This window comes from Pristis pectinata, chromosome 16 (genome assembly GCF_009764475.1).
Source record: "Pristis pectinata isolate sPriPec2 chromosome 16, sPriPec2.1.pri, whole genome shotgun sequence".
NCBI classification, from domain to species: domain Eukaryota; kingdom Metazoa; phylum Chordata; class Chondrichthyes; order Rhinopristiformes; family Pristidae; genus Pristis; species Pristis pectinata.
The window spans coordinates 33,488,019-33,514,807 of record NC_067420.1 but is presented as its reverse complement, the minus strand read 5'-3'; the positions used below and the strand labels follow the sequence as shown (position 1 = coordinate 33,514,807).

Sequence of the window (26,789 nt, the reverse complement as noted above, 5' to 3'; positions counted from 1 at the left end):
GTTTAGCCCACACACACCCCGTTTCCTGTTCTCACAAGACATTGCACCATACACTCTGTCCAACAGTAGCCAGAAAATAATACTCCATCCATGGTCATTCTTCAACACATAAAGTGCGTGGAGACAAGTGGTTGTAGCAAGAAGAACGAGACTCCAATACGGCAAATCGTATTAACAATTAACAAGTTTGTCCCACAGTATCTCCTCTCACCTCCTGCAAGGTTCATCAGCTGTCGTGTTTAGATGGAATGTTTGGACCAGATTGTACAGACTGATGACTTCTTCATTCAGAGTTCCAAGTTCGATGCACCCTTTAAAGCTGGGGTAGCGTATCGATTCAGGAGGCTGGAAGAGACAGCAGTGCTTGTGAGTAGGGATAGTAATGAGCAATGATCAGGGATATCCCGGGGTCGGAATTACCAAACCATTGTAAATGTCCTCATCCTTACTTCTATTAGGCATTAACAAGAACATCGGGAGACACAAGGTCTGTGCATCTCTCATGATTACAATAACCTTACACAATCTCCAGAAGCAAGTGGTAGGTTGGGAGATGATGATGGGAGGGAATAAATTGGACTAAAGAGGGATCTATATAGCAATTGGCGTGATGGGAAATTTCTCTGAGTAGTTTGAACTGGGTAGTGATGTCGCCAGTAACACAAACAAAGTGCTGGAAATACTCTGCACTCAGGCAGCTTCTGTGGAGAGGGAGAGAGGGAGAGAGGGAGAGAGAGAGAGAGAGAGAGAGAGAGAGACATTTAAAGTTTCAGGTCAATGACCATTGGTTTTTTGATGATATCACAGGGTTTGTTACTGTAACTTCTGTTCGCTATCTCCATCCACGATTAGGTTACGTGGTTAGAGAGGTCTTGGTGCTTCTTTCTTGGGAGAAGATGATGGGGGTGGGGCGCAGGGGAAAAAAATCATTGCACTTGGGCCTTGGTTCCCCTCAAGCTATAAAACAAACTATGCTATAAGAAGAGGTTGGAGAAACTTGGGTTGTTCTCTCTGGAGCAGCGAAGGCTGAGTGGAGACCTGATAGAAGTTTATAAGGTTATGAGAGGCGCAGATAGACCAGACAGCTGGTATCTTTTTCCTGGGGTCAAAATGTCAAATACCAAAGAGAGAGAGGGAAAGAAGGGGAGAGAGAGAGAATGCGCACAGGGAGGGAAAGTGAGAGAGAGAGAGTGGGCAAGTTCAAAGAAGTGTGGGGCAAGTTTTTTTTTTACACAGAGAGTGGTGGGTGCCTAGAATGTGCTGCCAGAGGTGGTAGTGGAGGCAGGTACGACAGAGGAGTTTAAGAGGCTCATAGATAGGCACATGAATGTGCAGAGAGTGGAGGGATATGTTCCTTACGTAGGCAGAAGGGATTAACTTAGTTAGGCTACCCCCCCAGCACATCCTTAGTCATGCAAAAAAGACGCATTTCACTGTGTGTACCGATGTACATATGACTAATAAATAAGTATCTTATCTTATTTAATTTTAATTTAACAACTTGGACCAAAGGGCCTGTTCCTGTGCTGTACTGTTCTATGTTCTTAACTAATACTCATTCCAAAACACTTTTCCAGTTGGGCTGGAATCCTGATGGGTCTTTGCCATTGAGATGGAGGCCGTCACTGCTGGGGAAGGAAATGTGGTTGGATTAATGAAGAACCCACGGGCCCCTTGTGGGCTATCCTAAGGCAGATGTGAAGGCGGAGCAGTGCAAGGCTGCCTCCTGGAGGTAATCCCTGAACTGCAACTTTGTTAACTATTCAAAGTGGTGTCAAACTTGTCAAGAAGTCTTTAAGAATATTTATTGCACGTGGTTACTTCTTTGAATATTAGATAATCCCTAAAAAAAAGAAATATGGAAAAAAATAAGAATTTGGAGGAAAATATCCAAGAATGGGCAGCATGTGTGTACCTGCAGGAGAACCTTCCCAGTGAAACAATGCAGCACTAACACCAACTAAATTAACCACTAGAGGGCACATCACATCAGAGGAAACGAATTACCAGAACAGTTTGGTGCTGGAAAGTGCCTGAGGTGTTCTGATAAAGACCAGATTATTTGCCTCTTGTTGAAGAGTGATACAACACTGCTGTAGGAAGTGAAGGAAAAGCAATTTGTACTTACAGTGAAATCAGGAGGGTAGCCACCAACATAGAACACCACATTTTCTGGGTTTAGATTGAGTAAGGCATTATCGCCTTTCGCCATCCCCTCTCGCCTGGCTTCATTCACTGTGCCCCTTGCTTCAGAGATTTCGTATGAGATTCGCCCAAATTGCAGTATCCTGCAGTTGAAGAATGGTGTTTCATTTCACGATAATAGTTTCACCATCACTGCATTTTACATTCCTGTCTTTCCTCCATTAGTTATACCATTATTTTAACGAGAAAATCCTTTACATTATTACCACTTCATTGGATTGGTGCTGGGGAATTTTGAATTTATTATAGCAGCTAGCCTGGAAGCCAATTTCACTGATATCTGTCGGTGTGCACAATGTAGAAATATAATACTTCCAGGCTAGTATTTTAACCAAATACAAAAGACTGTAGATGCTGGAATCTGGAGCAACACACCAAAAGCTGGAGGAACTCAGCAGGTCAGACAGCAGGTCTGGAGAGAAATGGACAGGTCGAGACCCTTCGTCTAGACTGATAGATGGAGGGGAGGTAGCCGGTCTAAAAAGGTGGAGGGAAGGGGTGGAGCAAGAGCTGGCAGGCGATAGGTGGATCCAGGTTAGAGGGTGGGTGATAGGCAGATGGAGGAGGGAGGGGAGAGTGGGAACAGCACCAGAAGCTGGGAGGTGATAGGTGGAAGTGACAAAGGGCTGAAGACGATGGAACCTGACAGGAGGGGAAGGCGGAGCCTTGACCAGTGACATTCACGTCCCACGACAGAATTATTAAAAACATCTTCACCTCCATAGATGCTGCCTGACCTACTGAGTTCTGCCAGCTGTTTGTGCAGTATTTTACCCAGTTCCCTTTGCCTTAAGCCCTCCACTAGAACATAGAACATTACAGCACAATACAGGCCCTTCGGCCCACAATGTTGTGCCGACATTTTATCCTGCTCTAAGATCTATCTAACCCTTCCCTCCCACATAGCCCCCTATTTTTCTATCATTCATGTATCTATCTAAGAGTCTCTTAAATGTCCCTAATGTATCCGCCCCCACAACCTCTGCCCGCAGTGCGTTCCACGCACCCACCACTCTCTGTGTAAAAAACTTACCCCTGACGTCCCCCCTATACCTTCCTCCAGTCACCTTAAAATTATGTCCCCTCGTGTTAGCCATTGTGGCCCCGGGGAAAAGTCTCTGACTGTCCACTTGATCTATGCCTCTCATCATCTTGTACACTAGATGAGAACAATAGCCACTTGAGTCCATTATTTGTTCCTTCACAGACGTTACCGGAAGTGCTTTCCCAGTTTGTTCAAGGTGCTAATGGCATAGAAATGACGCACCTTTCCAGTGTGACCATGTCAAATCTGTTGCTGCTGACTTCTGAGTCTGTCTGAAGGGTAGCCTCCTCACTGCCCAGTTTGTAAACCCACAACAGTCCATCATTTTTCATGGCCACACCCATGTAATCCCCATAGTCCTACAAAAGAAAGACATCTTGTTAAAACCTTTCAGCTGCAATCATCAAAACAGTGACATGAAATGGAAGGTTTGTGCTCTTACATTCTGCCGCCCTCCAAGGTACAGGATGAACTGGGCGGAGTCACCAGGTTGCCTCTTCTCATTGTCTCTTTGGATGTAGAACGACAGCGAGGTATATGCCTTTAGGTCATCTGGATTGCTGGGTGATCTCACCTGGACTCCTGTGGTGCCATTGAATTTCATTGGTACTTTCACCTGTGGAGAAGACAACTTGGTCTACACTGAATGATCGCACACTTTCCACCATTGTATATAGACTTGGTTCAGCAGTGTATTATGCTAATATTCCTATTACAAAGTGGCCAATATCTAAACCCCTGGAGCTGCCTCTGGGCATCTGAATGTTTTAAACTCTTAACATCCTGCCAATTCTTCTCAGCAATTCATGTTTTTTTTATATATATGGTTCCATTTCAGCCCACCTCCTGCAGTTCTGGTCTCCTGGTGAGCCCCCTGCCTTGCATACCTCACTCAGTCCTGCTTCCCGAGGACATAATGCACCAGAGGGGCTTTGATTACACACACAGCAGCCAAGCTTTACATCACCATCACCATTCCTGATTTGACTGACTACTAGACAGCAGCTCGTGGATGGGGCAGTGCCTTAAAGATCATCGATTGCTAGACACCAGCGTAATCACAGGATATGGCCTCCCAAAGTCATTAACCAACGCAAGGATTCCCAGGCAACATGACAAATTCACACCCCTCAGAGTCAATGGTCCCAGACCCCTGAGCCAAATAGTGCAGCCTGTTGCAGTCTGTAATCTTGACACTGTTGTATTACTGTTCAGGTTTATGAACATTTACACTGCTCCTGCAGGTTAAGGCAGAGTTCCCTTCCTGTGAATGTTCGTAATCCAGATAGTACACAAGTCAGAAATGTGGCCGCAAACCAAGTTCCTAGGCAGCGGCAAATCCATCTTGCCGGTCTACCAAACGCTCGCTCGTATGTAAAGGCTGAACATTAGTTGAGCATTCGTTAACTGCAGAAAACTTGTACAGTTAATAGTAGTGACTGTGAAGCCTAGAGGATTGTCATAACAACCCACTTAGTCTCCTTACATCCCTTAGGGAAGGAAAGCTGCTGCTTTTCCTTGGACTGGAGTTTTTGGGGCCCTAGACCCTCAGGAACATGGTTGACCCCTAAATGCCCTCTGAAGTGGCCCTGAATGCCATCACCTTTCTCAGTGCAACGTGGTTGATCTTCCTGAAATCGAATTAAAATGGGACTGAAGCAACAAATTCGTCGCGTTGAGCAGCGTCTATGGGGGGATGGGGGTGAAAGGAATTGTTGGCATTTCTGGTTGAGACCCTGCATTGATCTCTGTCGAAGTTGGACTGGTCCGATCGTTCTTATTCAGCATTATCAGGGCTATTTATTGGCTATCCCCAATTGTTTCTTGAGCAGAGCAGTTGCTGGAGTCACACGTAGCTAAGAATGGCAGATCATCTTCAGAAAAGGACATTAGTGAACCAGATAAATTTGAATAAGAATCTGATAATTTAATTAACTTTTTATTCCGAATTTATTTACTTACTTGAAAATTTAATTTCCTTAGCTGCACTGTGGGATTTCATCCCTAATATTCCAAGCTTTTGAATGATAGTTGTGTAATTCAACCACTGTGCTAACATACCTCAATTACTGACAATTTTAACATTTTACTAATGGAGGAGAGATTACCTTATTGGCTGCACTTCTGGCCTGTGAGATTAGTTCACGAATGCGATCAATACTTGCAGAAATATTTGAAGTTTGATTCCGGACTTCCAGCTTATTTAGTTTATCCAGTAGCAGTGGGATTGTTTCATTTAGTGCTGCCACTGTTGCAATACAACAAGCAGAAACAAAAATCTTTGAAGCAAAACAAAATTTATCATTTTAAAATAAGAGGTTAGCTAATAATACTCCTACCAACTGCTAGAAGGGTGATTTTCCTAATTTTACCCCTTAGTGGTTCCTATTCCTCAGGGAAATATAATCTGGGTCCTGGGGTAACTGAATGCTGGGTAGAACATCTAACTGACATAAGCAGACACGACATGTTGTCTCTCCTGGATCCCCATTGTAAATATTTGACATGGTTTCTGAAATAGGTTCCACCAGGCAGCAGTGTGGCTTCCAGTGGGATTGGTCCTCTCACTCAGCAGCAAGCCAAGCTGTTGCTTAAAGATTTGGCAAGTTGACCTTCCGAAGCTTCAGACCTTTGGGGCTAGTCTTCCAGGTGTGATGGTCCTATTAGTCAGACGGACACCCCATTCAGTGGTATATACCCCTATCAAGTGGTTGTGCCCTACGTTCTATGGTTGATCTATGCAGAGGGAGTGAACTGACCACATCACACGATAGTAGAGGCTTGCTGGTGGGAAATCTGTTTTCCACAAACACCGCAGGGAGGAGGGGCAATGGATTGAACTATTAAAAGATGGATTGTGCTGGATTGATGAGTACATTAAAAGACACACACAAGCATTTTGTTTAAAGGCAATGGAAGCATTGTGAGAATTAAGTAATAAGCAAAACTGAAGCAAAAGAAACAACAATCAACATAAATCCTTCAGTTGTGTGTGTGACAGTGAAGCTGGAACTAAGTTAAGGATGTACAACAGTTACTGCTCCCTTTCCCTCAGGACCATAATATTCACCCCTCCAATCATGAGGGTATGTTCTGCACAGTGAGCATCTCTCCTATTGGATAATGGAACACATGGGTCATTGCCTCCAATTAACGATGTTCCCAATTTTCTGGAGAAGAAATTTTATTATTTGAAAACTGAGAACGCCAATAGTTAGCAGCATCAATCTTTGCTCCTGCCGTTGGCTACATCTTCCCATCACGGTAACCTCTACACAGAAACAAAACGTCGTATTTATCCTAAAATATCACAGGTGCCAGTTTTCAACCTGAATGCTGTATGTGCTTTAGAGCATTTGGCAGTAACTACAGCCAAAACAATAAACCAGAATCAATCGCTTCTGAAGGCAGCAACTTCACACTCTACTGCAAGGTGTCTCTCTGTTATTAGTCATTCTGCCTTACGTTTTCCAATGTTTTTCATGGTAGATGGCATTGACTGGGCTACTGTTAGCCAACACACACATCTAAGTCAACTGGAAATTTAATTCCCAGCTATACAAAGGGAAGATGCTTCCCTTGGCTGAGAAGGTTAGGACTGGGGACAGTTTCAAAACAAGGGGCAGGCAGTTTGGGGACTTGGATGAGGAGATGTTACTTTATTTGAAGGGTGGTGAACCTTCAGAATTCTCTACCGCAGAGGGCGATGGCGGGTCAGTCAAAACACAGAGTGCTAGATTTCTGGAAATCAGGGGTTACGTGGACAGCAGTGAAGATTAATGTGTGGTGGAAAATTGCCAGTGGTTGGTCGGGTAGGTACAGAGCCTGTCCCGTTCCTACTCCCTTTTCTTATGTACTAATGATGGACAGGTATGCAGTGAATGGGGAGAATTAGAATAAATCTTAGAGGATTCCCTTATACAAAGTTCCCTGCAATAGAACTCAGAACTAGCACTGGGAATCAACCTTCTACAGTTTGGGAAATAAGATAGTTACACATACCAGATTTATTTGCTTCCTGCAGAGTTTTGTTAAAGTCCTCGCTGTCGGTCGGTAGTCCCCCATATTTCTCTTTCCATTGGTCCAGGTTTTCTTTCATAGGAGCCAGAGTGTTCCGCACATCCACAGCCGTCCTGTTTGCAGCAGCAGCTAGCTCCTTTGCTGTGGCAATGTTATCAGCTACGTCACCTGCAAGTGGAACAGGTCACGCTGCGACAATGTGCACAGAATCTCAGACCTAAGAGCAAGGTGCGTCCAAAAGCAATTGATAGGGGCTTGGGCCAATTTGACTTATAGCTGCTTGATCCATCTGCTTCGGTGGTTGCCACTTGGTGCTGTCACTGATGGTTTGAAGGCTGGGAATAGTTTAATTCCACACTTTCCAAACCATGGAATCAACTGGAAGTCTAAGCACATGGAAACTTGCAGCTGCTCGACTACCCAACACTTACATTCACCGAGCCGTAGAGCAATACAGCACGGATACAGGCCCTTCGGCCCAACCAGTCCATGCCAATCACGGTGCCCATCCAGCTAGTCCCAATTTCCTGCATTCACTCCATATCCCTCTAAGCCCCGCCCCTCCATGTACCTATCCAAGTGCTTCTTAAACAATACTACTGTACCTGCCTCACCCACTTCCTCTGGCAGCTTGTTCCATATACTCTCTGCCCTCTGCGTGAAAAAGTTGCCCCTCAGGTCCCTTTTGGATCTTTCTCTTCTCACCCTAAACCTATGCCCCCTAGTTTTGGACTCCCCTACCCTAGGGAAAAGACTGTAACCGTCCACCTTATCTATGCCTCTCATAATTTTAAACACTTCTATAAGGTCGCCCCTCATTCTCCTACGTTCCAAGGAATAAAGACCCAGCCTGGCCAACCTCTCCCTATAGCTCAAGCCTTCGAGTCCTGGCAACATCCTTGTAAATCTTTTCTGCACTCTTTCCAGTTTAACCACGTCGTTCCTACAACAGGGTGACAAAAACCATACACAGTACTCCAAGTGTGGCCTCACCAACGACTTATACAACTGCAAAGAATCGTATAGCACAGAAACAGGCTCTTCGGCCCAACTCGTCCTTGCCGACCGTGATGCCTATCCATGAGAATCCCATTTGCCTGCATTAGGCCTGTATCCCTGTATTCCTTTCCCATCCAAGTACCTGGCCAAATGCCCTTTAAACATTGTAATTGTATCTGCTTCCACTACTTCCTCTGGCAGCTCGTTCCATATAACCACCACCCTGTATGGAAAAACCTGCCCTTCAGACCTCCTTTAAATTTCTCCCCTCTCACCTTAAAGCTATGCCCTCCAAGTCTTAGATTCTCTCACCCTGGAAAAAGACTCTACCCTATCCATGCCCCTCATAATTTTATAAACCTCAATAAGGTCACCTATCAGCCTTCAACATTGCAGTGAAAATAATCCCAGCCTATCCAATCTCTCCTCACAAGTAAAGCCCGTCATTCCAGGCAATGTCCTGGTGAATCTCTTCTGCACTCTTTCCAGCTCTACCACATCCTTCTTGTACTGTGGAGATCAGAACTGTACACAATACTCTAAGTGTGGCCAATCCAATGTTTTGTACAGCTGCAACATGACATCCCGACTCTTATACTGACCTATGAAGGCAAGAATGCCAAATGCCTTCTTCATGTCTCAATCCATTATGTGGCCACTTTCAGGGAGTTATGAACAAGGTTCCTCTGTACATCAACATTTCTGAATTCCCTGCCATTTACTCGATACGCCCGGTTCGTATTTGACATTTTAATATGCATTACCTCACATTTGTCTGGATTAAACTTCATCTGCCACCACTCTGCCCAACTTTCCAACTGATCTATGTCCCTCTGTATTCTTTCACAACCTTCTTCACTATCACAAAGCCGTTTCCTAAAGGCAGGTTGTTAATACGTAAATACCATGAGACCTGTTGAACATTTTTAGCATTTCCTTTTTATTTTGTTCTAAGTGTGAACCTGCTATTCTAACCCCAGTGAGTAACTGTACATTAAAGGAAGTGGACAGGATTGACAATTAAGAGGACCCTCCATCACATTTGCCTGTGACAAATGCTCACTTGAGGACAATTACAAACCTCTATTGATATCTTTCAGCATATTTTGAACCGATTCCAGCTGTTTGAGGAGTTGGTTCTTCTTGGCTTTTGCATCATTCAGCCGCTTCTTTGATTCTTTCAGTGCAGGCTTCAATTCTAGCAGAAGATAACAAAGGTATTTGACTGCACACTGAACCGTTAAAGTGTATGTGCCAGAGCAGAGGATGAAGTCACCACCTACCATCGTCTGATTTTTTCTGGGCATTTTTAGCCTCTTCCACAAGCAGGCTGGCTGACTTCTTCAAACCTCCAGCTTGACGAGCCAGATCTTCATCTATAACTTGCTGAAATAACAGATTGCAAAAACATATTGTTACTGACTCAGTGAAAGTCCCTTTAAGATAGAGAGTGTGTGTGTATATGTGTGTGTGGGGCGTGCTTACGTCAATAGAAGATTAAGGACGTAATGACGTTGTTGAAGAAGAAGAAGAGAGAGAGAAGGGAGAGAGACACCAGCCTGCTTGTTTTCTCTATTGATGGATGAGAAACAATAACTGTGTCTGCCACTGAAATCCACGTATGGAAGTTGGAAGTAATCCGGTGGAGTTCACTTTGTTGCTGACCTGTAGAAGGAAACAGGTATTTGTGTGTGGACGACCACGATTCAGATGCTTTTCGGGGTGAGGAAGTCACTACCGAGTAAACACTGGAGTGTCGTTTGGGTTCCATCGTGGAACATTTGGATTTCGTATTTACTCTCTCTATGTTTCTCTACGTCTACGTCTTATCTTCTGACAACGGTGGTTGTTGAAGAAGCCCTTGCTCATGTTTCACCTTATGGCTTGCGGAACTGAACTTTAAGAACCATTTCGGAACTGGGAGTTTTGGACTTTGTCACACACACACACGAAGAGTTTAGTTTTGGGGTTAACGTTCAAGGTTTAACATTTTTGAATTCTAACATACTAACATTTTTACTTTTATTTTACGTATTATCATAAGTAGTGATTAATAAAATAGTTTTTAACACTGAATCATGCTCAGTATGTTTCTTTTGTTGCTGGTTCGTGACAATATCCAAATTAAAGCGTCAACTCTTCACTCCCTCAGATGTAAATAGGGAAGAGAACAGAGTGGAACATGCACCTGTACATTTTGGAAGCACAATGCGATTTTCCATAGCACTGCTGACTGAATATTGTTGCTTTAACTATCCTCATGCAACAATAACAACTGGTGATTGCTAAATGCAACATTTAACACATTTTGTACATGATGACTTTCAACATTTTGCACGGCTTCAGGTGAAATGGAGGTGTTTGGACCAGGGAGGCAAAAGGTTATTTGATCCCATTTTAAGGGTAAACACTCTGTCCTTATTTTTACAGTTCCATTTTAAATGCCAGCAGGGATAGATCTATTGCAAACTCATGACTGAACACACCCAGCCATGCTGGGAAGAATGGAATTGAAGCTTGATAACAGCACATTGCAGTGAGAAATGGCACTGTCAGTGAGAAACTGGCTACCGCCTGCAGGGAGGTGATGCTGGAGCAGGAGCATTGCATGGCCCCACGACACCTGAGCACTTCCTGAGCTGCTTTGTGGTCCCTTTAAAAACCAAAAGTTGCACAACTATAAGTAAAACTTTTATATACCCTGTTGGTCGATGATCTGTCTCCTGTAAGAAGTCAAGTTCTGGATGGTATGTTTGTCCCCAGAGGTGGCAGAATCCACAGAATTCTGACTGACCTATTGCAAGCACCCTTCCCCACAGAGCAGGTGGGTGCTCCAGGCATGTTAAGCCCATCCCCGAGGATCTTAACCCACAGCTCTCAAGGCAGCATCAATGGACAATACCTCTCTTTCAACATTTTTACCCAAAGAGTTCACATTGGATCAGATATTCCTTTAGCAACACCCACTTAAAAAAGCTAATGCCCAACTGGATGAAGTGATCCCAGTGTATTTTACTGAGGGCTCTCTAAGTTGTTGGATAGAGGAAACTTTATCCCAGTAGCCTGAGCTGGAATGGAACTTGGGTGTAAAATGAAGGGAAGTAAATGGGGGAATGGGATTGCACTGAAAGCCAGCATAAATTTGATGGGCTGAATGGCCCCTTCCTACACCACAAGAAAATACAAGAAATAAAAAAAATCCAGGAGATGTGCAGTCCTCCACCAAACTAAAACTCTGCAGGTATAAGTTTAAGGTGGGAGGGTAAAGATTTAAAGGGAATGTGAGGGGCAAGTTTTTCACACGGAGAGTGTTGGTATGTGGAACGAGCTGCCAGAGGAAGTGGTAGAGGTGGGTACAATTACAGCGTTTAAAAGACATTTGGGCAGGTTCATGGATTGGAAAGGTTCAGAGGGATATGGGCCAAATGCAGGTAAATGGGACTAGCTCACGAGTTGGGCCGAAGGGCCTGTTCCCATGCTGTTTAACACGATGACTCCATTTTACCTCTAAAGCCTTCTTAGCTGCATCATTGGCCTCCTTTGCTGCAACCTTGGCTCTCTCCACTGCCTCAATGATACCAGCATACGCATTGGAGGCATTCACTGCTCGCTGAATGAATTCGTCTTGGTTGGTGTCTTCAATTGCCCTATCAACGACCACGAGACAAGACTTTAGAAGAAATGCCTGGCACTGTCCCAGACTGACATTTGGGAAACTACAGAGCACAGCATCACCTAAATTCAGATTGTTTCTACTGTTGGACATTGCTGATTTCAAACGCAGCTGACAAGTTGAGATTCTGTTTACATAAGCAGACCAAAAGATGAAGCAGAGTGGGACGTCTCGAAAGCACGGAGCAAACTAAGTCGCGGACCAGCTACTAAATGAACTTACTTGGACAGGTTCTTAGCCAGCTCATCCAGGAACCGGGCGTGCTCCTCGGTATGCTCAATAATTGGGATCTTGTTGCTTGCTGGCGAGAATTTTTTCACTTTTTCAGTGAGAGGCATCTTGGCTCCATCCAACTCTGCAGCCAACCTTTCATAATCCTAGATACCAAGTAAACAGATTTACAGAATGTTACTTTAATTCATGGCAAATTATAATGTTCATTCTGTAGTGTCAATACAGCCTTCATGATAGTAGTCATCTCCAAGTCAGAGACCCAACCACACAATACAGACATTGCAAGAGGTGCTGGCATTCAGAGAGGGGAAAAATCAGATGTTTCTGATAGTTCTGTTGGATGTATTCAAAGATGGCTAGAGATATGATATCTCTATTTTATCTTCCTTCAACTAAGCATTCAGACCCTGCTGTCTTGGGGACATTACCATGTTCAGATCAGTTGTCAGCAGAGAGATTCCACATCATTCGAAAAAGGGTGGTTCCAATGGCACAGTACAGGGAAGGGATGGTGGACAGGGGTCTGAGGGGGCAGAGGGGGGTAGTTTTGACCCTCGGCTTATACTCTCGTCCCCACCAGTGTTAATCTACCTTGTCGTGGCCTGTGCACTTTGTCTACCTGCACTGCACTTTCTCTGTAACTGTAACACTATACTCTGCATTCTGTTTATTCTTCTTCTGTACTACTTCAATGTACTTATGTATGGAATGATCTGTCAGGATGGCAAGCAAGCAAAAACTTTTCACTGTATCTTGGTACATGTGGCAATAATAAACCAATTACCAGTTAGGCACAAGGCCTACAGCATTGTCTGAGATAGAACCACTTTGCCTTCACCAGTTAGATGGGCAGGGGATGGGTCTGGAGGAAAGGTCATCAGAATAAGCAGCAATGTCAATAGGGCTTTTGGGCAGATGGGGTGAGGTGGGGTGGTGGGGGGGCAGTGAGTGACAGGCCCAACTAAAAGACAGCTGGACAGTACACGGATAGAAAAGGTTTTGAAGGATATGGGCCAAATGCTGGCAAATGGGACTAGCTTGGATGAACATCTTGGTTGGCAAGGACCTGTTGGGCTGAAGGGCCTGTTTCTGTGCTGTATGACTCTATGAATCTAGATGATAAGATTGAGGGAAATCAGGTGTCAAAGATGTGATCTGGCAGCTGAACATCATTTGGTAAGACTAGTGGAGAGCAGCTGCTGGGAGCAAGTACCATAGAACATAGAACATAACAGCACATGAACAGGCCCTCTGGCCCACGATGTTGTGTCAAAGTAATCAAACTAATCCCTTCTGCCTACACAATGTCCATATCCCTCTATTCTCTGCATATTCATGTACCTACCTAAGAGCCTCTTCAACGCCTCTACCGTATCTGCCTCCACTACCACCCCTGGCAGCGCATTCCAGGCACCCACCACTCTCTGTGCAAAAAAACTTGCCACACACATCTCCTTTGAACTTACCCTCTCTCATCTTAAATGCATGCCCTCTGGTGTTAGACATTTCGACCCTGGGAAAAAGATACTGGCTGTCTACTCTATCTATGCTTCTGGTAATCTTATAAACTTCTATCAGGTACCGTTACAGAATACTTAGAGTACTTGCTTGCAATGAGATCAACAGCCAGGACTTGGCGTCTTCACATCAGGTCGGGGGGGGTTCCCTTTAACTAACAACAAGACACGGCACACCTGCTTGGTAACACCGCTTCCGCATGACTGACACACTGTTCATGGCTCTTGGATGCTCTGTGATTTATTGCTGCACAGTTTTAGTCATGACTACACAGTGTCCGTGGTATATACAGAAGACCTGCGACAAATTTCCAGGGATGTGCAGTCCTTCACATGTAGCAATCGTGTTTTACACTGAACTCCACACAAAACATTAGGCTGGGTTAAAGAATTTCCTGCCCACCATGTTTACATAAGAAACAGTAGTTCAATGAACACCATAGTGGTGCAGCTAGTAAAGCTACTGCCTCACAGTGCCAGCGATCCAGAGCACAATAGTGTAGCAGTTAGCATAACACTATTACAGCAGCAGCAACCCTGGTTCAATTCCCGCCGCTGTCTGTAAGGAGTTTGTACGTTCTCCCCGGGTCTGCATGGGTTTCCTCCGGATGCTCCGGTTTCCTCCCACATTCCAAAGACGTACGGGTTAGGAAGTTGTGGGCACGCTATGTTGGCGCCAGAAGCGTGGCGACACTTGCGGGCTGCCCCCCAGCGCATTCTCAATAATGCAAAAAGACGCATTTCACTGTGTGTTTCGATGTATATGTGACTAATAAATATCTTATTCAATCCTGACCTCCAGTGCCACCTGTGTGGAGTTTGCACCTTCTCCCTGTGACCACGCAAGTTTCCCCCGGATGGTTTGCTTTCCTCACATATTCCAAAGACATACGGGTTGGTAGTGCAGAGGCCAGTGGTAGAATCTGGGGAAGGTCGATGGGAGTGTAGAGAGAATAGATTCCAGGCAAAATTAGTGGAGGAATGGGATTGCTCTGTGAACCAGCATGGATTCAATGGGCTGAATAACCTCCTTCTGTATGTAAGGAAACATGAAAGCTCTTGAGATTGCACTGCAATATCTGTTGTAAACACAGAACAGTACAGTACAGGAACACGTCTGCGCCGACCTACAGTCCACCACATCTGTGCCGACCACGATGTCAAAATAAACTAATCCCATCTGCCTGCACAAGGTCCCTATCCCTCTAACGCCTGCCCATTCACAGCTCTGTTTAAATTCCTCTTAAACATTGCTCTTGTATCTGCTTCTGTCACCTCCCCTGGCAGTGTGTTCCAGGAACCTACCACTTTCAGTGTCAAAAAACTTGCCTTGAAAATCTCTTTTAAACTTTCCCCCTCTCACCTTAAACCTATGCCCTCTAGTATTTGACATTTCCACTCTGGGGAAAAGACTCTATCTACCCTGTCTTTGCCTCTCATAAATCTTCTTCTAACGCAGATGCAATTAATTCCACAAGTTAAAACTGAGCGCATCCTACATTCTGGAAATAGTTAAAAATATAAAATACTGCTCATAAATTCTCATAGTTGTTCTGCAATTCCCTGCCCTCGTTAAGAAGTTCTGACACAGAGAAGTTGCGTTAGAGAATGGCGACTAAATTACATCCTTATTTTTTCCTTGCTCACTCTGCAAGTTCTGCATTGTGGAATTCCTCTGGGAGAAGTTGTACAAAGCTTCTGCTTGCTTAGCAGGTGGCAGCAGGAAACTGAGAAGTGAGGATTAGGTTAGGTACGAGGCTAGACCCTGGCTTACACCCATCACAATGGGGTGAGACTGGCACCATTACAGCCGACTTCAACATCCCCAGAAGATGGGAGATGAAAAGGAAAGATTTAACCAGAGTTCCTGCTCCAGATTACTTTCCATTTACCTGCCACTGTTGAATTTCTTCACGTGATGGGGCAAGTATAAGCCGTGATATTTTTCACAGCCAAAGCACCTTGGTATTTGATTCCTCTATCTATCTAAATGGAACATCCAGCTGTGTGCAGAAGTGAGGGGCGGGTAATCCATCCCTAATAATCAATGAATACAATGTTACGCTTATGTGAGCTTGCTTGCACCTATTTGCCCTGTTACATTAAGGACATGTGTGCATGCCCCTCCAAAAACCCGACGCACTCCCCAGGGTGTGTGATATACTACCTGCATCCATGAAAGTTTTGGGAAAGGAAGAGAACTGGGGAGAAGAAAATAAGAGCAAACAAATATTCGGTGAAAGAATAAAATCAGCCAGTCATGCCATGCAAGAAATAGATAAGATTTCTTTATTAGTCACATGTACATCAAAACATACAGTGAAATGCATCTTTTGCGTAGAGTGTTCTGGGGGCAGCCTGTAAGTGTCGCCACGCTTCTGACACCAACATAGCAGGCCCACAATCTCCTAACCAGTACGTCTTTGGAGTGTGGGAGGAAACCAGAGCACCCAGAGGAAACCCATGCAAACACAGGGAGAACTTATAAACTTACAGACAGCAGCCAGAACTGAACCCGGGTCGCTGGCACGGTAAAGCGTGCCTGCCCATTCTACTCCCAAGAGGCCTTGACTGCAGCAGGTCCATAAATTCCCAGCTATCGGAAGGTCACTTACCTCCTTTGCATTGTCCAACATGCGGAGGAAATCCAAGACCTGTTGCAGGGCATCCTTTGCCATCTTTAGCACTTCCACGACTTGCCTGTGTTGCTTCTCCAAATCTTCCACATTTTGCTGCAAGTAAATTGAAATACAGCATGGATCCCAGCTGCTCTCCGTAGAATCAATAAGAACAACAAAATCAGCCTCCACTACAGTCCACACATGTGGATTGTGTCAGGGCTGAACTCATGTCATCCGACGCTCCCTTCTTAGAAAATACTCTGAATTCCCTACAAGGACAGTTGCTGATTGGAAGCCACAGAAATTTTGGCCCCTAATAAACAGGTAAACAAGGTAAAGTATGATATTTACTGGAAAAACAAACACAGCAATTAATCTTGCTCAAGGTGCAGCTAAAAATCTGTGGAGAACTACATCCAAATTCTCACCTTGTTCTCTGCCAATAAAAGCTCATTGATTTTGTTCTTTTCATTTGTTTGTCCAGTTTTGTTAACTGCTTCATTAAGGGCATCCCTTAGGTCCATCAACTCAGAGTTATGTTTTATTAACATATCGTTGATGCCGTCGATCAAATCCCTCAGGTCTTGTAAAGGTTTATCCAGCTGCTCTTTGACAAGTTCAAGTACTAGAGGAACAAGCAGAAAGGTGTTAAATATCTAACCAGGCCCAAAATTTCCACAGACTAGGTACAATCTACTCTAGTATAAGGAAGTATTTTCTCCTGCTTTCCTGAAGGCAATTTGTCCTGAAATACAGGGGCCTTCGGAGGCTTATGGATATTTCTTATTCTCATATGGGTATTTACATATCCACACAAAGAATGTATCAGAGATATATGCATCTGTACATAAAACAATTTAAAATGAACCAGAGATGAGATGGATTACAGGTGCTTGAAATGGGTACATCCACTGGTGCGTTGTTCTGGTGTTCGAATCATTACATATGCGCCTGTGGCAAGTAACTCACCTCCTACCTCCCCAAAGCCTGTCCACCATCTACTAGACTCAAGTCAGGAGTGTGAGGGAACACTCTCCACTGGCCTGGATGAGTGCAGCTTCAACAATATTCAAGAACCTCGACACCATACAGGACATAGCAGCCTGCTTGATAGGCACCCCATCCACAACCATTCCCTCACTCCACCACTGATGCACAGTAGCAGCAGTCTGCACTACAACAACTCACCAAGCCTCCTTATACAGCACCTTCCAAACCCACCACCTCTACCGGCTAGAAGAACAAGGGCAGTAAAAGCATGGGGAATACCATCACCTGCAGGTTGCCTCCAAGCTACACACCATCCTGCCTTGGGATATATTGCCGTTTCTCCACCGTCGCTAGGTCAAAATCCTGGAGTTCTCTCCCGGACAGCATTGTGGGCATGCCCACACCTCACGGACTACGGTGGTTCAAGGAGGCAGCTCACCACCACCTTCTCAAGGGCAACTCGTCTTGATTCCTTTATCCACATCACATAGATTATGAAGAGCTGGTGTCCAAGCACTGATCCCTGCTGCACTCCACTAGTCACAGACCCCAAACACAAAATAATTCACTTATTCCCACTCTATTTTCGAGCCATTAGATAATCTTCAATCCACGCCACTGCATTATTTCCAATACCACACCTTCCAATGTATTTATTAAGATTTGTCACGTCCCTTATCAAAGACCTCCAGAAAGTCCAAATATACAACATCCACTGGTTCATCGTTGTCTGTTCTGCCAATTACAACGTCAAAAATCTCCAACAGTTCTGCCTAACATGCTGACTCTACCCAATCCTACAATCATTTTACTATTTCACTTGCACTTCATCCCATCTGGTGAACTGCACCTGGTGTTTACCATGGAGTTTCCTCTACATTGGAGAAACAAAATACCATTTTGGAACCGTTTTGCAGAACACCTGCGTTCAGTCTGCAGGGGTGACTCAGAGCTCCCTGCCACTGTAATTCTCCAATCCACTCACACTCTGACCTGTCCATCTGTGGCCTCCTGCTCTGTTATAATGACGCCCAATCCAAGCTCGAGGAACAACACCTTATCTTCTTTCTGGGCACTTTGCAGCCTTCCAGACTCAATGTTGAATTCTAGAACTTCAGGCAATTCACTTCCTCTGTCCATATCAGAACCGGGCATTTCTGCTATAAGTAATTCAACTGTGATATTGATTCAGTTTTTCTACTAGCAAAGCCTGACTTGTTGGGCGCATTCCAAAGCCCTGCATTTTGCACCTTTCTACATTCCTTTCTTTGTGTTTCAGTCTCTAACTACCCGCATTCTCCAAGGTGTTGTTCCATTTTTTTCTCTCTAACTGCCCCTAGTGACTGGATGACCTCTACAACTCAGCAAACCTGGCCTCATCCTATCACAGATATTCCCATTGCCCTACCCACCACTCCTCCATCTTGTTTGCAACTTTACTAAGTTTTTGTTCTTTACCAGTTCTGATAAAGGGTCTTCGATCTGAAAGGTTAACTCTATTGCTCTTTCCATAGATGCTACCTGACATGATAAATACTTCCAGCATTTTCTGTTTTTATTTCAGATTTCCAGTGTCTGCAGTTTTGATTTTCATCTCCAGTCTGACATTAGACTAATTGATCTGCAGTTCCCTGCTTTCCTTCTCTCTCCTTTCCAAAATAATGGGGTTCCTTTGCTGCCCTTCACTCTCTGGAAACTATTCTTATTCACTTGCCAACTTCACGAATCACATACTCTGGCCCCAAATATCTGGTACACACATTTCTTCGCTTCATCTTTCTCTTGCTCGGCCACATCGTGCTGACTGCTGAAATTGCGGGCCCTCATTTCCCTTAGCAACATCTCAACCTTGGCAGTCTTCTCCAAAAATTCTTCAGTGGATGGCATGCTGGTGTCCAACTGTGTTTTGTTCATCTGTTCAATCAGATCTGAAGAAAAAGGTTTCCACAGGGAGGTCAGTACTTACTCTTCAACCCAAAATTAAACTCAGTAGAAGAGACACAAGTTACTCCTCATCTAGCCCAGAAGAGGAATCACAAGGCTAAGGTCTCTGCAGAAATGAAGAATCTGAGCAAGGTTACAGACGCAGAAGTTGAGGTGTCAACTGGTGGACCAGTTAAAGAGACAAAACCAAACAAGCTGGGTGGAACTTCATTGTAAATAATGTTCTATGAATCTCTTGCAAAATTATGAAATTATTAAGCTACTAAATAATCCACAGTATTCTTCATAAACACAAATGAAGCCATAAACTACACATCACCAATTTGTCCACCAGACCAGGCAGCATCTAAAAAAAAATATGCCAGTTCTATATTTTTTTTCATCAAGTCTTTCATTACCTGAGAACATCCAATAGCATTTTTTATTTCTGAAGTGCATTAAGCTGATAGGATCATGGGGAGAATGAACAACGGGATTGGTGTAGGATTCCTGAAAATGAGCGGTTGATGGTCAATGCGGACTTGGTGGGCCGAAGGGCTTGTTTCCATGTTGGGTCTCTCAATGACTTAAGGATTTGAAAGCCAATGCACCAGCCAACCTGCACGCACGTGCAGGCACACACAGATGTACCAAGGCACGCGCATGTAGAAAATGAGTGACAAGATGGATATTGTAATTGGCTGAAGCATAAATACCACCCAGAAAGGAAATTATTTTTGGGTGTAAATGGGAACGGGAAGATTTCCTGCTCAGCCTTCTCAATCATCAAACATAAAAGACAACTATGTGGCCCAGCAGTAAGGGGTAGGAAAGAGTCCTACAATGGTTTACAAGAGTGATAACATGCGTATCTAAGCAGTGTACAAATGCTTGCTTGATATGGAGCACTTCAGCAAATAATTATACTAACAGAAACATTCAAACAGAATCAATGGGGTTTACCTAAAATGGTCTCTCTGATGCTTGTGATATTATTAAGCAATCCAGTAGCATGCCTGTGGGTTCCATCAACACTCTCCCTCAGTGCTGCTACCCTCTTGTCTGTCACGGTGGCCTGGGTAAAAGGGTGGGAAGAGGAAGTGGGGTCAGTGTGAAAGGTCTCTGCAATAGAATGTTATGGCGCCGAAGGACTTTGCCAAGAAAGGTCACTTGCCTTTTCTTCAAATGCATCCAAGTCTTGTGTTAGATTCATGCTGTCAGTCTCCAGCTCATCAGTCTGATCCTTGGTTTGGTCCTGTGATCCCCGGTATCTGCTCAGTTCATCCTGAACAAATAACAGTACCATACAATCAGGAATGAAGAGTCTTTAAAGTAGCAAATCTGCAGTAACGCAGCCATCAATACACACAAAGCTTCCAAAATGGATGGGCTATTCATACAGAAGGATACATTCATGGAGAAGGACACACCAGAATATAATGGTGAGTATCTAAATCTGAGGAGTTTTATATTGGCATTAACCTTGCTGGGAAAAGCAATGATACAATAACGTATCAAGGATTCACTTCCTTGCTGCTGGTCCTTAAGGTTTGGAGAAGAGCTTGTGACTGATTAAAATACAATGTAGGAAGGTCCCAGAGACAGTCTAAGATCCTCAACCTACAAGAGTTAGAATACAGCACGGAAACAGGCCTTTTGGTCCAACTGGTCCATGCTGACCAAGATGCCCATCTAAGCTAGACCCATTTGCCTGCGTTTGGCCCACATCCCTCTAAACCCTTCCTAGTTGTCAAGGGCACGAATGAATTCTCCAGTTGTCTCCTCGCTAAATGAGGAAGTGTGCAATTTATATGGGACGTAAACCTACAATAACACAGATCTGCTCACCGCAAGCTGCCCTAAGCTGTCGTTCAAAGCACTCATTCGCTTCCAAGCAATAGAACTGGCAGTCACATTTGAAAGCTGGCCTCTGATTTCTGGCAGCATTGCAGCTGTCCTGTTCAGATCCTCCAAAAGAACCACTACACAACTATCACAAGCTGCAAAGAAGAACAGTTAGGTTTTACTCAGTGCTATTTGAAGAGTACAGAGGGACAAAGTTGAAGTCTTGAAGAGCAAAGACAAACGCAAAGTTACTCACGTTCACATTTCATGGAATCGACTCCGTCAATGACAGGGATCTCATATAACTGCAAACAGGTATCACACTGCCTGCCTGCCAACCCATTGTTACACACACACTCTCCGGTCCGAGGGTTGCAGGGTCCCCCATTGCAGTTACACCCTATATTAAAATTAAATAGAATTTATTCAAAACATCTAAAAAATTTAAATGTGACACATTATTCCTTCACTGCTTTGAAAGCATTTAAGACAAGGGAGCTGTAATTCCAAATTCCAGGGCGTCTCAGGTGATAGGAGTCAGGCCCTTTTCTGACACCGGCACAGACCATCAACGCCGAGATGCCATCACAGGGCCTGGTATAGACCATCATTGTTAGAAACACTGCCCTGATCCACAGGCCCATGAGATGAAGAATATCAAAGATGTACAGCAGAAATCTCTCCTCATGTCAGTCCTAAACAGGTGTTGGGGGAGGTGGAGGGAGAGACAGAGCCACTTATCCGTGCTCTCTTTCATGGGCTCGGAGTCTGTGCTCCCTCGTTCTAAACTCCCCAGGCAAAGCAAACAGTCTCTCAGTACCCACCCTGTAAATTTGAGACACTGCCAAGAATAATCAAACAGATAAAATAATACGAAATTTGGAATAACAATCTTAGATTGTAGACTGCAGGAAGAACAGAGGAATGTGACGAGAGCCCCTGTTGTAGCAGAGAATGAGTGTTCTAGCTGCAGCACACGTAGTTGAAATACCCAGACTGATTTGCAGCACTGCAGTGGATAATAATGGATGAAGTGTTGGGACTTCCTCATTCTCCTATGACTGCACCACTTACTTTGGCAACCGCTCGAACTGTAGCTCCAGTATCCCGGGGAACACTGCCGACACTGGCGGCCGATTACACCAGAAAGGCACAGGCACTGGCCACTTTGGGGGTCACAGATTTTATTCTGGGAAGCCACACCGCAGGAACACCTCTTGCAACCAGCACAGCTGTCGTATCCGTAATATCCAGCCTGCGGGGAAACTCCGCATGAGAAAGCAGCAGCGACTCACTGGTTTTGGAAGCACACACGTGCAGAAGAGAATGATGTGTGCGGCAGTTACACACCACAGAATTTCAAGCAAACCAACCATCGACCTTCAATAAGCCACTCGGTGTACTGGGGAGAAGGTCTGAGTGAGTTCCTGGATTTGCCCAAGCTTCCAGGAAGGAGGAAAACACATAAATATTTCATGAGCATCAACTCCCTCCTGGTTCAATAAGGAGTGAAATGGCTCTTAAAGCCAAGGTTTTCCTTTAGCCATTTCTGGGTCCAGGCTAAACTAATTAGAGTCATAGAACTATACAGCATGGAAAACAGACCCTTCGGCCCAACTTGTCCATTACCTAACTGAGCTAGTCCCACTTGCCTGCATTTGGCCCATATCCCTCTAAACTGTTCCGATCCACGTACCTGTCCGAATGTCTTATTCCTCTGGCGGCTCATTCCATATACGTACCACCCTCTGTATGAAAAAGTTGCCACTCAAGTCCCTTTTAAATCTTACCGCTCTCAATTTAAACCCATGTCCTCTAGTTTTGGATTCCCCTACCCTGGGGAAAAGACTGATTTTTCACTTTAACTATGCCTCCCATGATTTTATATACCTCCATAAGGTTATAGCTCAGCCTACTAAACTCCAGGGTAAAAATTTCCCAGCCTATCCAGCCTCTTCCTCTAATACAAACTCTCCAATCTCGGTTATATCCTTGTGAATCTTTTTGCACCCTTTCCAGTTTAATGACATCCTTGATGAGGATTGATTGCCAGCAGCACAACACGGAAAGACTCCAACAATGGGATGGAGGTGTTCCTTCATAATATGCAAAATCCAGGCAGAACTAATTAACACTTTGCTTACCTCACAGCGGTCACACTGTGGTCCCATCACCCCAGGCTTACATCGACACTCACCAGTGCGGTCGTCACAAGACTTAGTCCCACATGGTGAACAACTGCACGCTGGGAATTCACAAAATAAAAAAAATACTTAATGAAAAAACTAGCAGTTTTATTTAGTGAATATTAAGAAGGTTAATGACAAAGCATGACATACTTTGAATCAGATTGAAGTGCCTCCAAATTCATCCCTGGTTGTGAGCATAAGACTTGAGGTTGCACTCATATTCAAAATTCATTCCATTGACTTCAGTGGAATGAATTTCAGAGGAGAGTACATGAAGCTGCTGCCACTGTGGGGCTGTTGACTGGGAATGAATATGTAGACAAGTTGTTCTTATTCCAATGCAAATTATATGGAATAAACCAATGTATAATTTACCCCTGACTGATAATGGATTAATGATTTGGTGGTTGAATGTCAACCTCAGAATGAGGAAGTTTTGGGATCAAGTTGAACAGGACTCGAGCATATACTTTGACTGATTGAAGGCTGACTGTCTGCTCAGATAGAATAGAAACTATTTGAGGGCCAACAGTGGAGTTTCTTCTAATGTTCTGGCTGACATTTACCCCTTGATAAACCTCACCCAAGAGGGATTAAGTAATTATTTATGGGACTTGCTGCAGGCAAACTGCTCTTGTATCTTTTCACAAAATGCCTATAATTGCATTTCAAAGTAATTTATTGACTGCAAAATGTCTTGGGATATCATCAGTACATGAAAGGCATTTCATACACTGATCTTACTTTCTTCAGTACTTTCAAGGAAGAATAGTAGAATATGGTACTAATTACTGAACTACCATTTATATAGAAGCTTTAACCGGACACATTCAAGAGGCCTTGCGCAGCAAAACTAGCAACAGGGACTGAGAGCAATAGGATCCAATGCAAATCAGCAGTGATCTAAATGGTTGGTGGAAATGGCTCAGAGGCTGAATGGCCAACCCCTGCTCTTATGGGGCCAATATATTCTGACAGCATGTGTGCACTTCAATTCCACAGAAGAAACTCATCTAATTCCTGGAGATTACAGAAAGTATAACAGGAATGGCTGTTGAAAGAGGAACGAGTTTAGCCAAATTGTTCCCAGCTGTGTGAAAATGATGCCAAAAATCATCCTGAAACTGGCTGGAGAGACATGACAGGAACCCCAGTATGTGTCAGCACGTCCTCCGTGTAGACGCAGATGATGCACTTTGGGGAGCTGGAGGAGGAGTAAAAAGGCCAGGAAGCACAGTATTTTTTTTGATCCACATTCAAAGGAGATTAGGTTGAAAAGAAAACACATAATTCAGCATGAAAATGAAAGGAATTGTCACTCAATGACAGTCTTTCAAAATGAGTTTCTGTAAACTTGATTTATGTAATTACTGATTTGTTCTTCAAAAAAAACTCTGAAGGGCTGAGCACACTTGATAGTATGGGAAGTCTAGTTTACAAAAGATTGGATAGGTTTCGTAATTTAGTTAGGACTGGAAGTTTAAACCAAGGGCAGCCAGAAAAACCATCAGCTAACCAAGGCTGACCGATGCCAAGATGCAGACTGATGGTCAAATATGAAAGTTGCACAAGTGCGAGTGTCATAGATCCTTAGTTTGGGATTGTGGCAATTGGGGATAGGCAAAAAATGCCAGCGTTGCCAGCAAAGTTTACAGCCTGAGAACAAGTAAACAATAACAACAAAAATTTAAAATATCAGCTTCTGCAATTCGTTTCCATTAAAGTTCATGGAAATGATTTTCGGAATTGCAACTTACTGAACAGACAGCAGAGGACAAATTATTACTCCGACGTGTTTTCATGCCCTTCAGACCCAGCTGGTGTGGCTTGGGCACGTTTTAAGTGTTTGTGAAGAATCACATACACACGCACAAACACAGACACCAAATAATGGGTTTCATACAAGGCATGTAGTTCACAAAGCAAACAGTCACACCTGGCAGTGAGAGCCTGTAATTTTGCTTACATAATTAGCATTGCTCAGGTTTGTGGTCTCTGAGCTGAATCTTCCTCTGGGGCAGATCTCCTTCAGCCATGGGTTAGGGTGGGACCCTTGCTCACCCCAACCCATTTTCCTGGGTTGGGACTTCTGCTCAGACCTCTGACTGGGGAAGAAGGATGCAAGTTGGGAGCGATGGGAGGAGGGGGAATTATCTGTCTTATGACAAATGTGGATTTTACTTATTTCCTCAGAAAACAAATCACACCAGATTCAATTATCTTTCTCAAATGAATATTATGTGGAATTTAGAACTATTAGAAAAGGCTGAATGTAAAACATGGACATGATTCCATGTGTAAATCTAATGATACACTAAACTTACGTGCACAGTTCTTGCCGATCAATGCATCTCCATAGAAACCTGGGGCACAATGTTCGCAGTGAGGCCCAGCAGTGTTGTGCATGCACCCCAGACAGACTCCTGTCAATGAATCGCAATTGCTGAACAGCATGTTTGAGTCCGTGTTGCCATTACAATTGCACGGCCGACATTGGCTTCCCAAAACCACTGGGTTTCCATAGTAACCTGGGGCACACCTTCACAATAAAAGGACAAAGTCTTCAACAAGGCAGAAATGGTTAGAATGAAACAAAACATTCCACATGGGTTTATAGTCACAAGAGCAAAGTATGCAAGGATCTGTATTATATCATAGGTGGAAACCATGATCTGATCAGTCCGAGCTAGGCACAGGACAGCTCACTATTTTCCCTGCCTTGATCCTTTCTGACTTTGTTAACATGGCTGAATAAACACAAAGCACAAAGATCCAGGAGATTAGAAGCATCAGTCTCCAGAGATGCCAACTATTCACTGTGGTTTTGAAGCAACAACTCTTTTGGAGCCTGTTACCAGTGGCTGTTTTTTGAGAATTATTATACACGACGAATAGCTCAGGTCTGAGTATAGATCAGGGTTCTCAAGTCAAATCCAACAGGCTTCAGAGGACACACTTTCAAAAACCCTAATTCACATTGGTTGACAGTTGCATTAAAATCTGCATTTCTATCTCTTGGTTAACCTCCCGTTGTATAGATCTGCTGTCTCATAGTTTGCATTCATGACCATTCTGGGTTTACAAGCTACTCTTAAAGAGAAAATGGTCTGAAAACCATTTCTTATTATGCCTTAAAGATGAGATATTATAACTGATATTGTTTTAATGAATCAGATGCATCAGCTACATCTCCTACATGGTCTACACTGCTTGACAAGAGATGAACTGGTCACACACACACACACACACACACACACACACACATTCATGGACACAACACTAACCTTTCACAATTTAAGCCAGCATACCCTGGTTTACAGAGACACTGCAAACGACTTCCACGTTGAACACAATCCTTTGCAAAGCTGCAAATGGAGTCCAGAGCAGAGAACACATTATTTAAGTAAATTTAAATACTTTGAACCAACAATTTTAGACAAACTTCATTTTAAAGATGCCCTCTATCACCTCTCCTTGTCCTCCCATCACCAGCCTCGTCCCTCCCCACAACAGCCTTCTGATGATCCA

The 26,789-nt window shown here is 44.0% G+C and overlaps 1 protein-coding gene across 1 annotated transcript in view; it reads right to left on the bottom strand.

Moving 5' to 3' along the window:
* The window catches only part of lama5 (laminin, alpha 5), a 225,779-nt gene that overhangs the window by 24,019 nt on the left and 174,971 nt on the right, over positions 1–26,789 (bottom strand). Inside the window, exons 44-64 of the mRNA XM_052031153.1 lie at positions 26,546–26,626; positions 25,586–25,800; positions 23,217–23,317; positions 22,147–22,327; positions 21,329–21,472; positions 21,076–21,227; positions 20,402–20,512; positions 20,191–20,302; positions 19,065–19,232; positions 16,743–16,939; positions 16,309–16,425; positions 12,165–12,319; positions 11,775–11,916; positions 9,553–9,655; positions 9,351–9,467; positions 7,253–7,438; positions 5,359–5,498; positions 3,693–3,866; positions 3,473–3,609; positions 2,129–2,288; positions 212–345 (exon numbers count right to left, since the gene is read on the bottom strand). Of these exons, the coding sequence (XP_051887113.1) occupies positions 212–345; positions 2,129–2,288; positions 3,473–3,609; positions 3,693–3,866; positions 5,359–5,498; positions 7,253–7,438; positions 9,351–9,467; positions 9,553–9,655; positions 11,775–11,916; positions 12,165–12,319; positions 16,309–16,425; positions 16,743–16,939; positions 19,065–19,232; positions 20,191–20,302; positions 20,402–20,512; positions 21,076–21,227; positions 21,329–21,472; positions 22,147–22,327; positions 23,217–23,317; positions 25,586–25,800; positions 26,546–26,626 (3,027 nt within the window). The remainder of the gene's footprint in view (positions 1–211; positions 346–2,128; positions 2,289–3,472; positions 3,610–3,692; positions 3,867–5,358; positions 5,499–7,252; positions 7,439–9,350; positions 9,468–9,552; positions 9,656–11,774; positions 11,917–12,164; positions 12,320–16,308; positions 16,426–16,742; positions 16,940–19,064; positions 19,233–20,190; positions 20,303–20,401; positions 20,513–21,075; positions 21,228–21,328; positions 21,473–22,146; positions 22,328–23,216; positions 23,318–25,585; positions 25,801–26,545; positions 26,627–26,789) is intronic.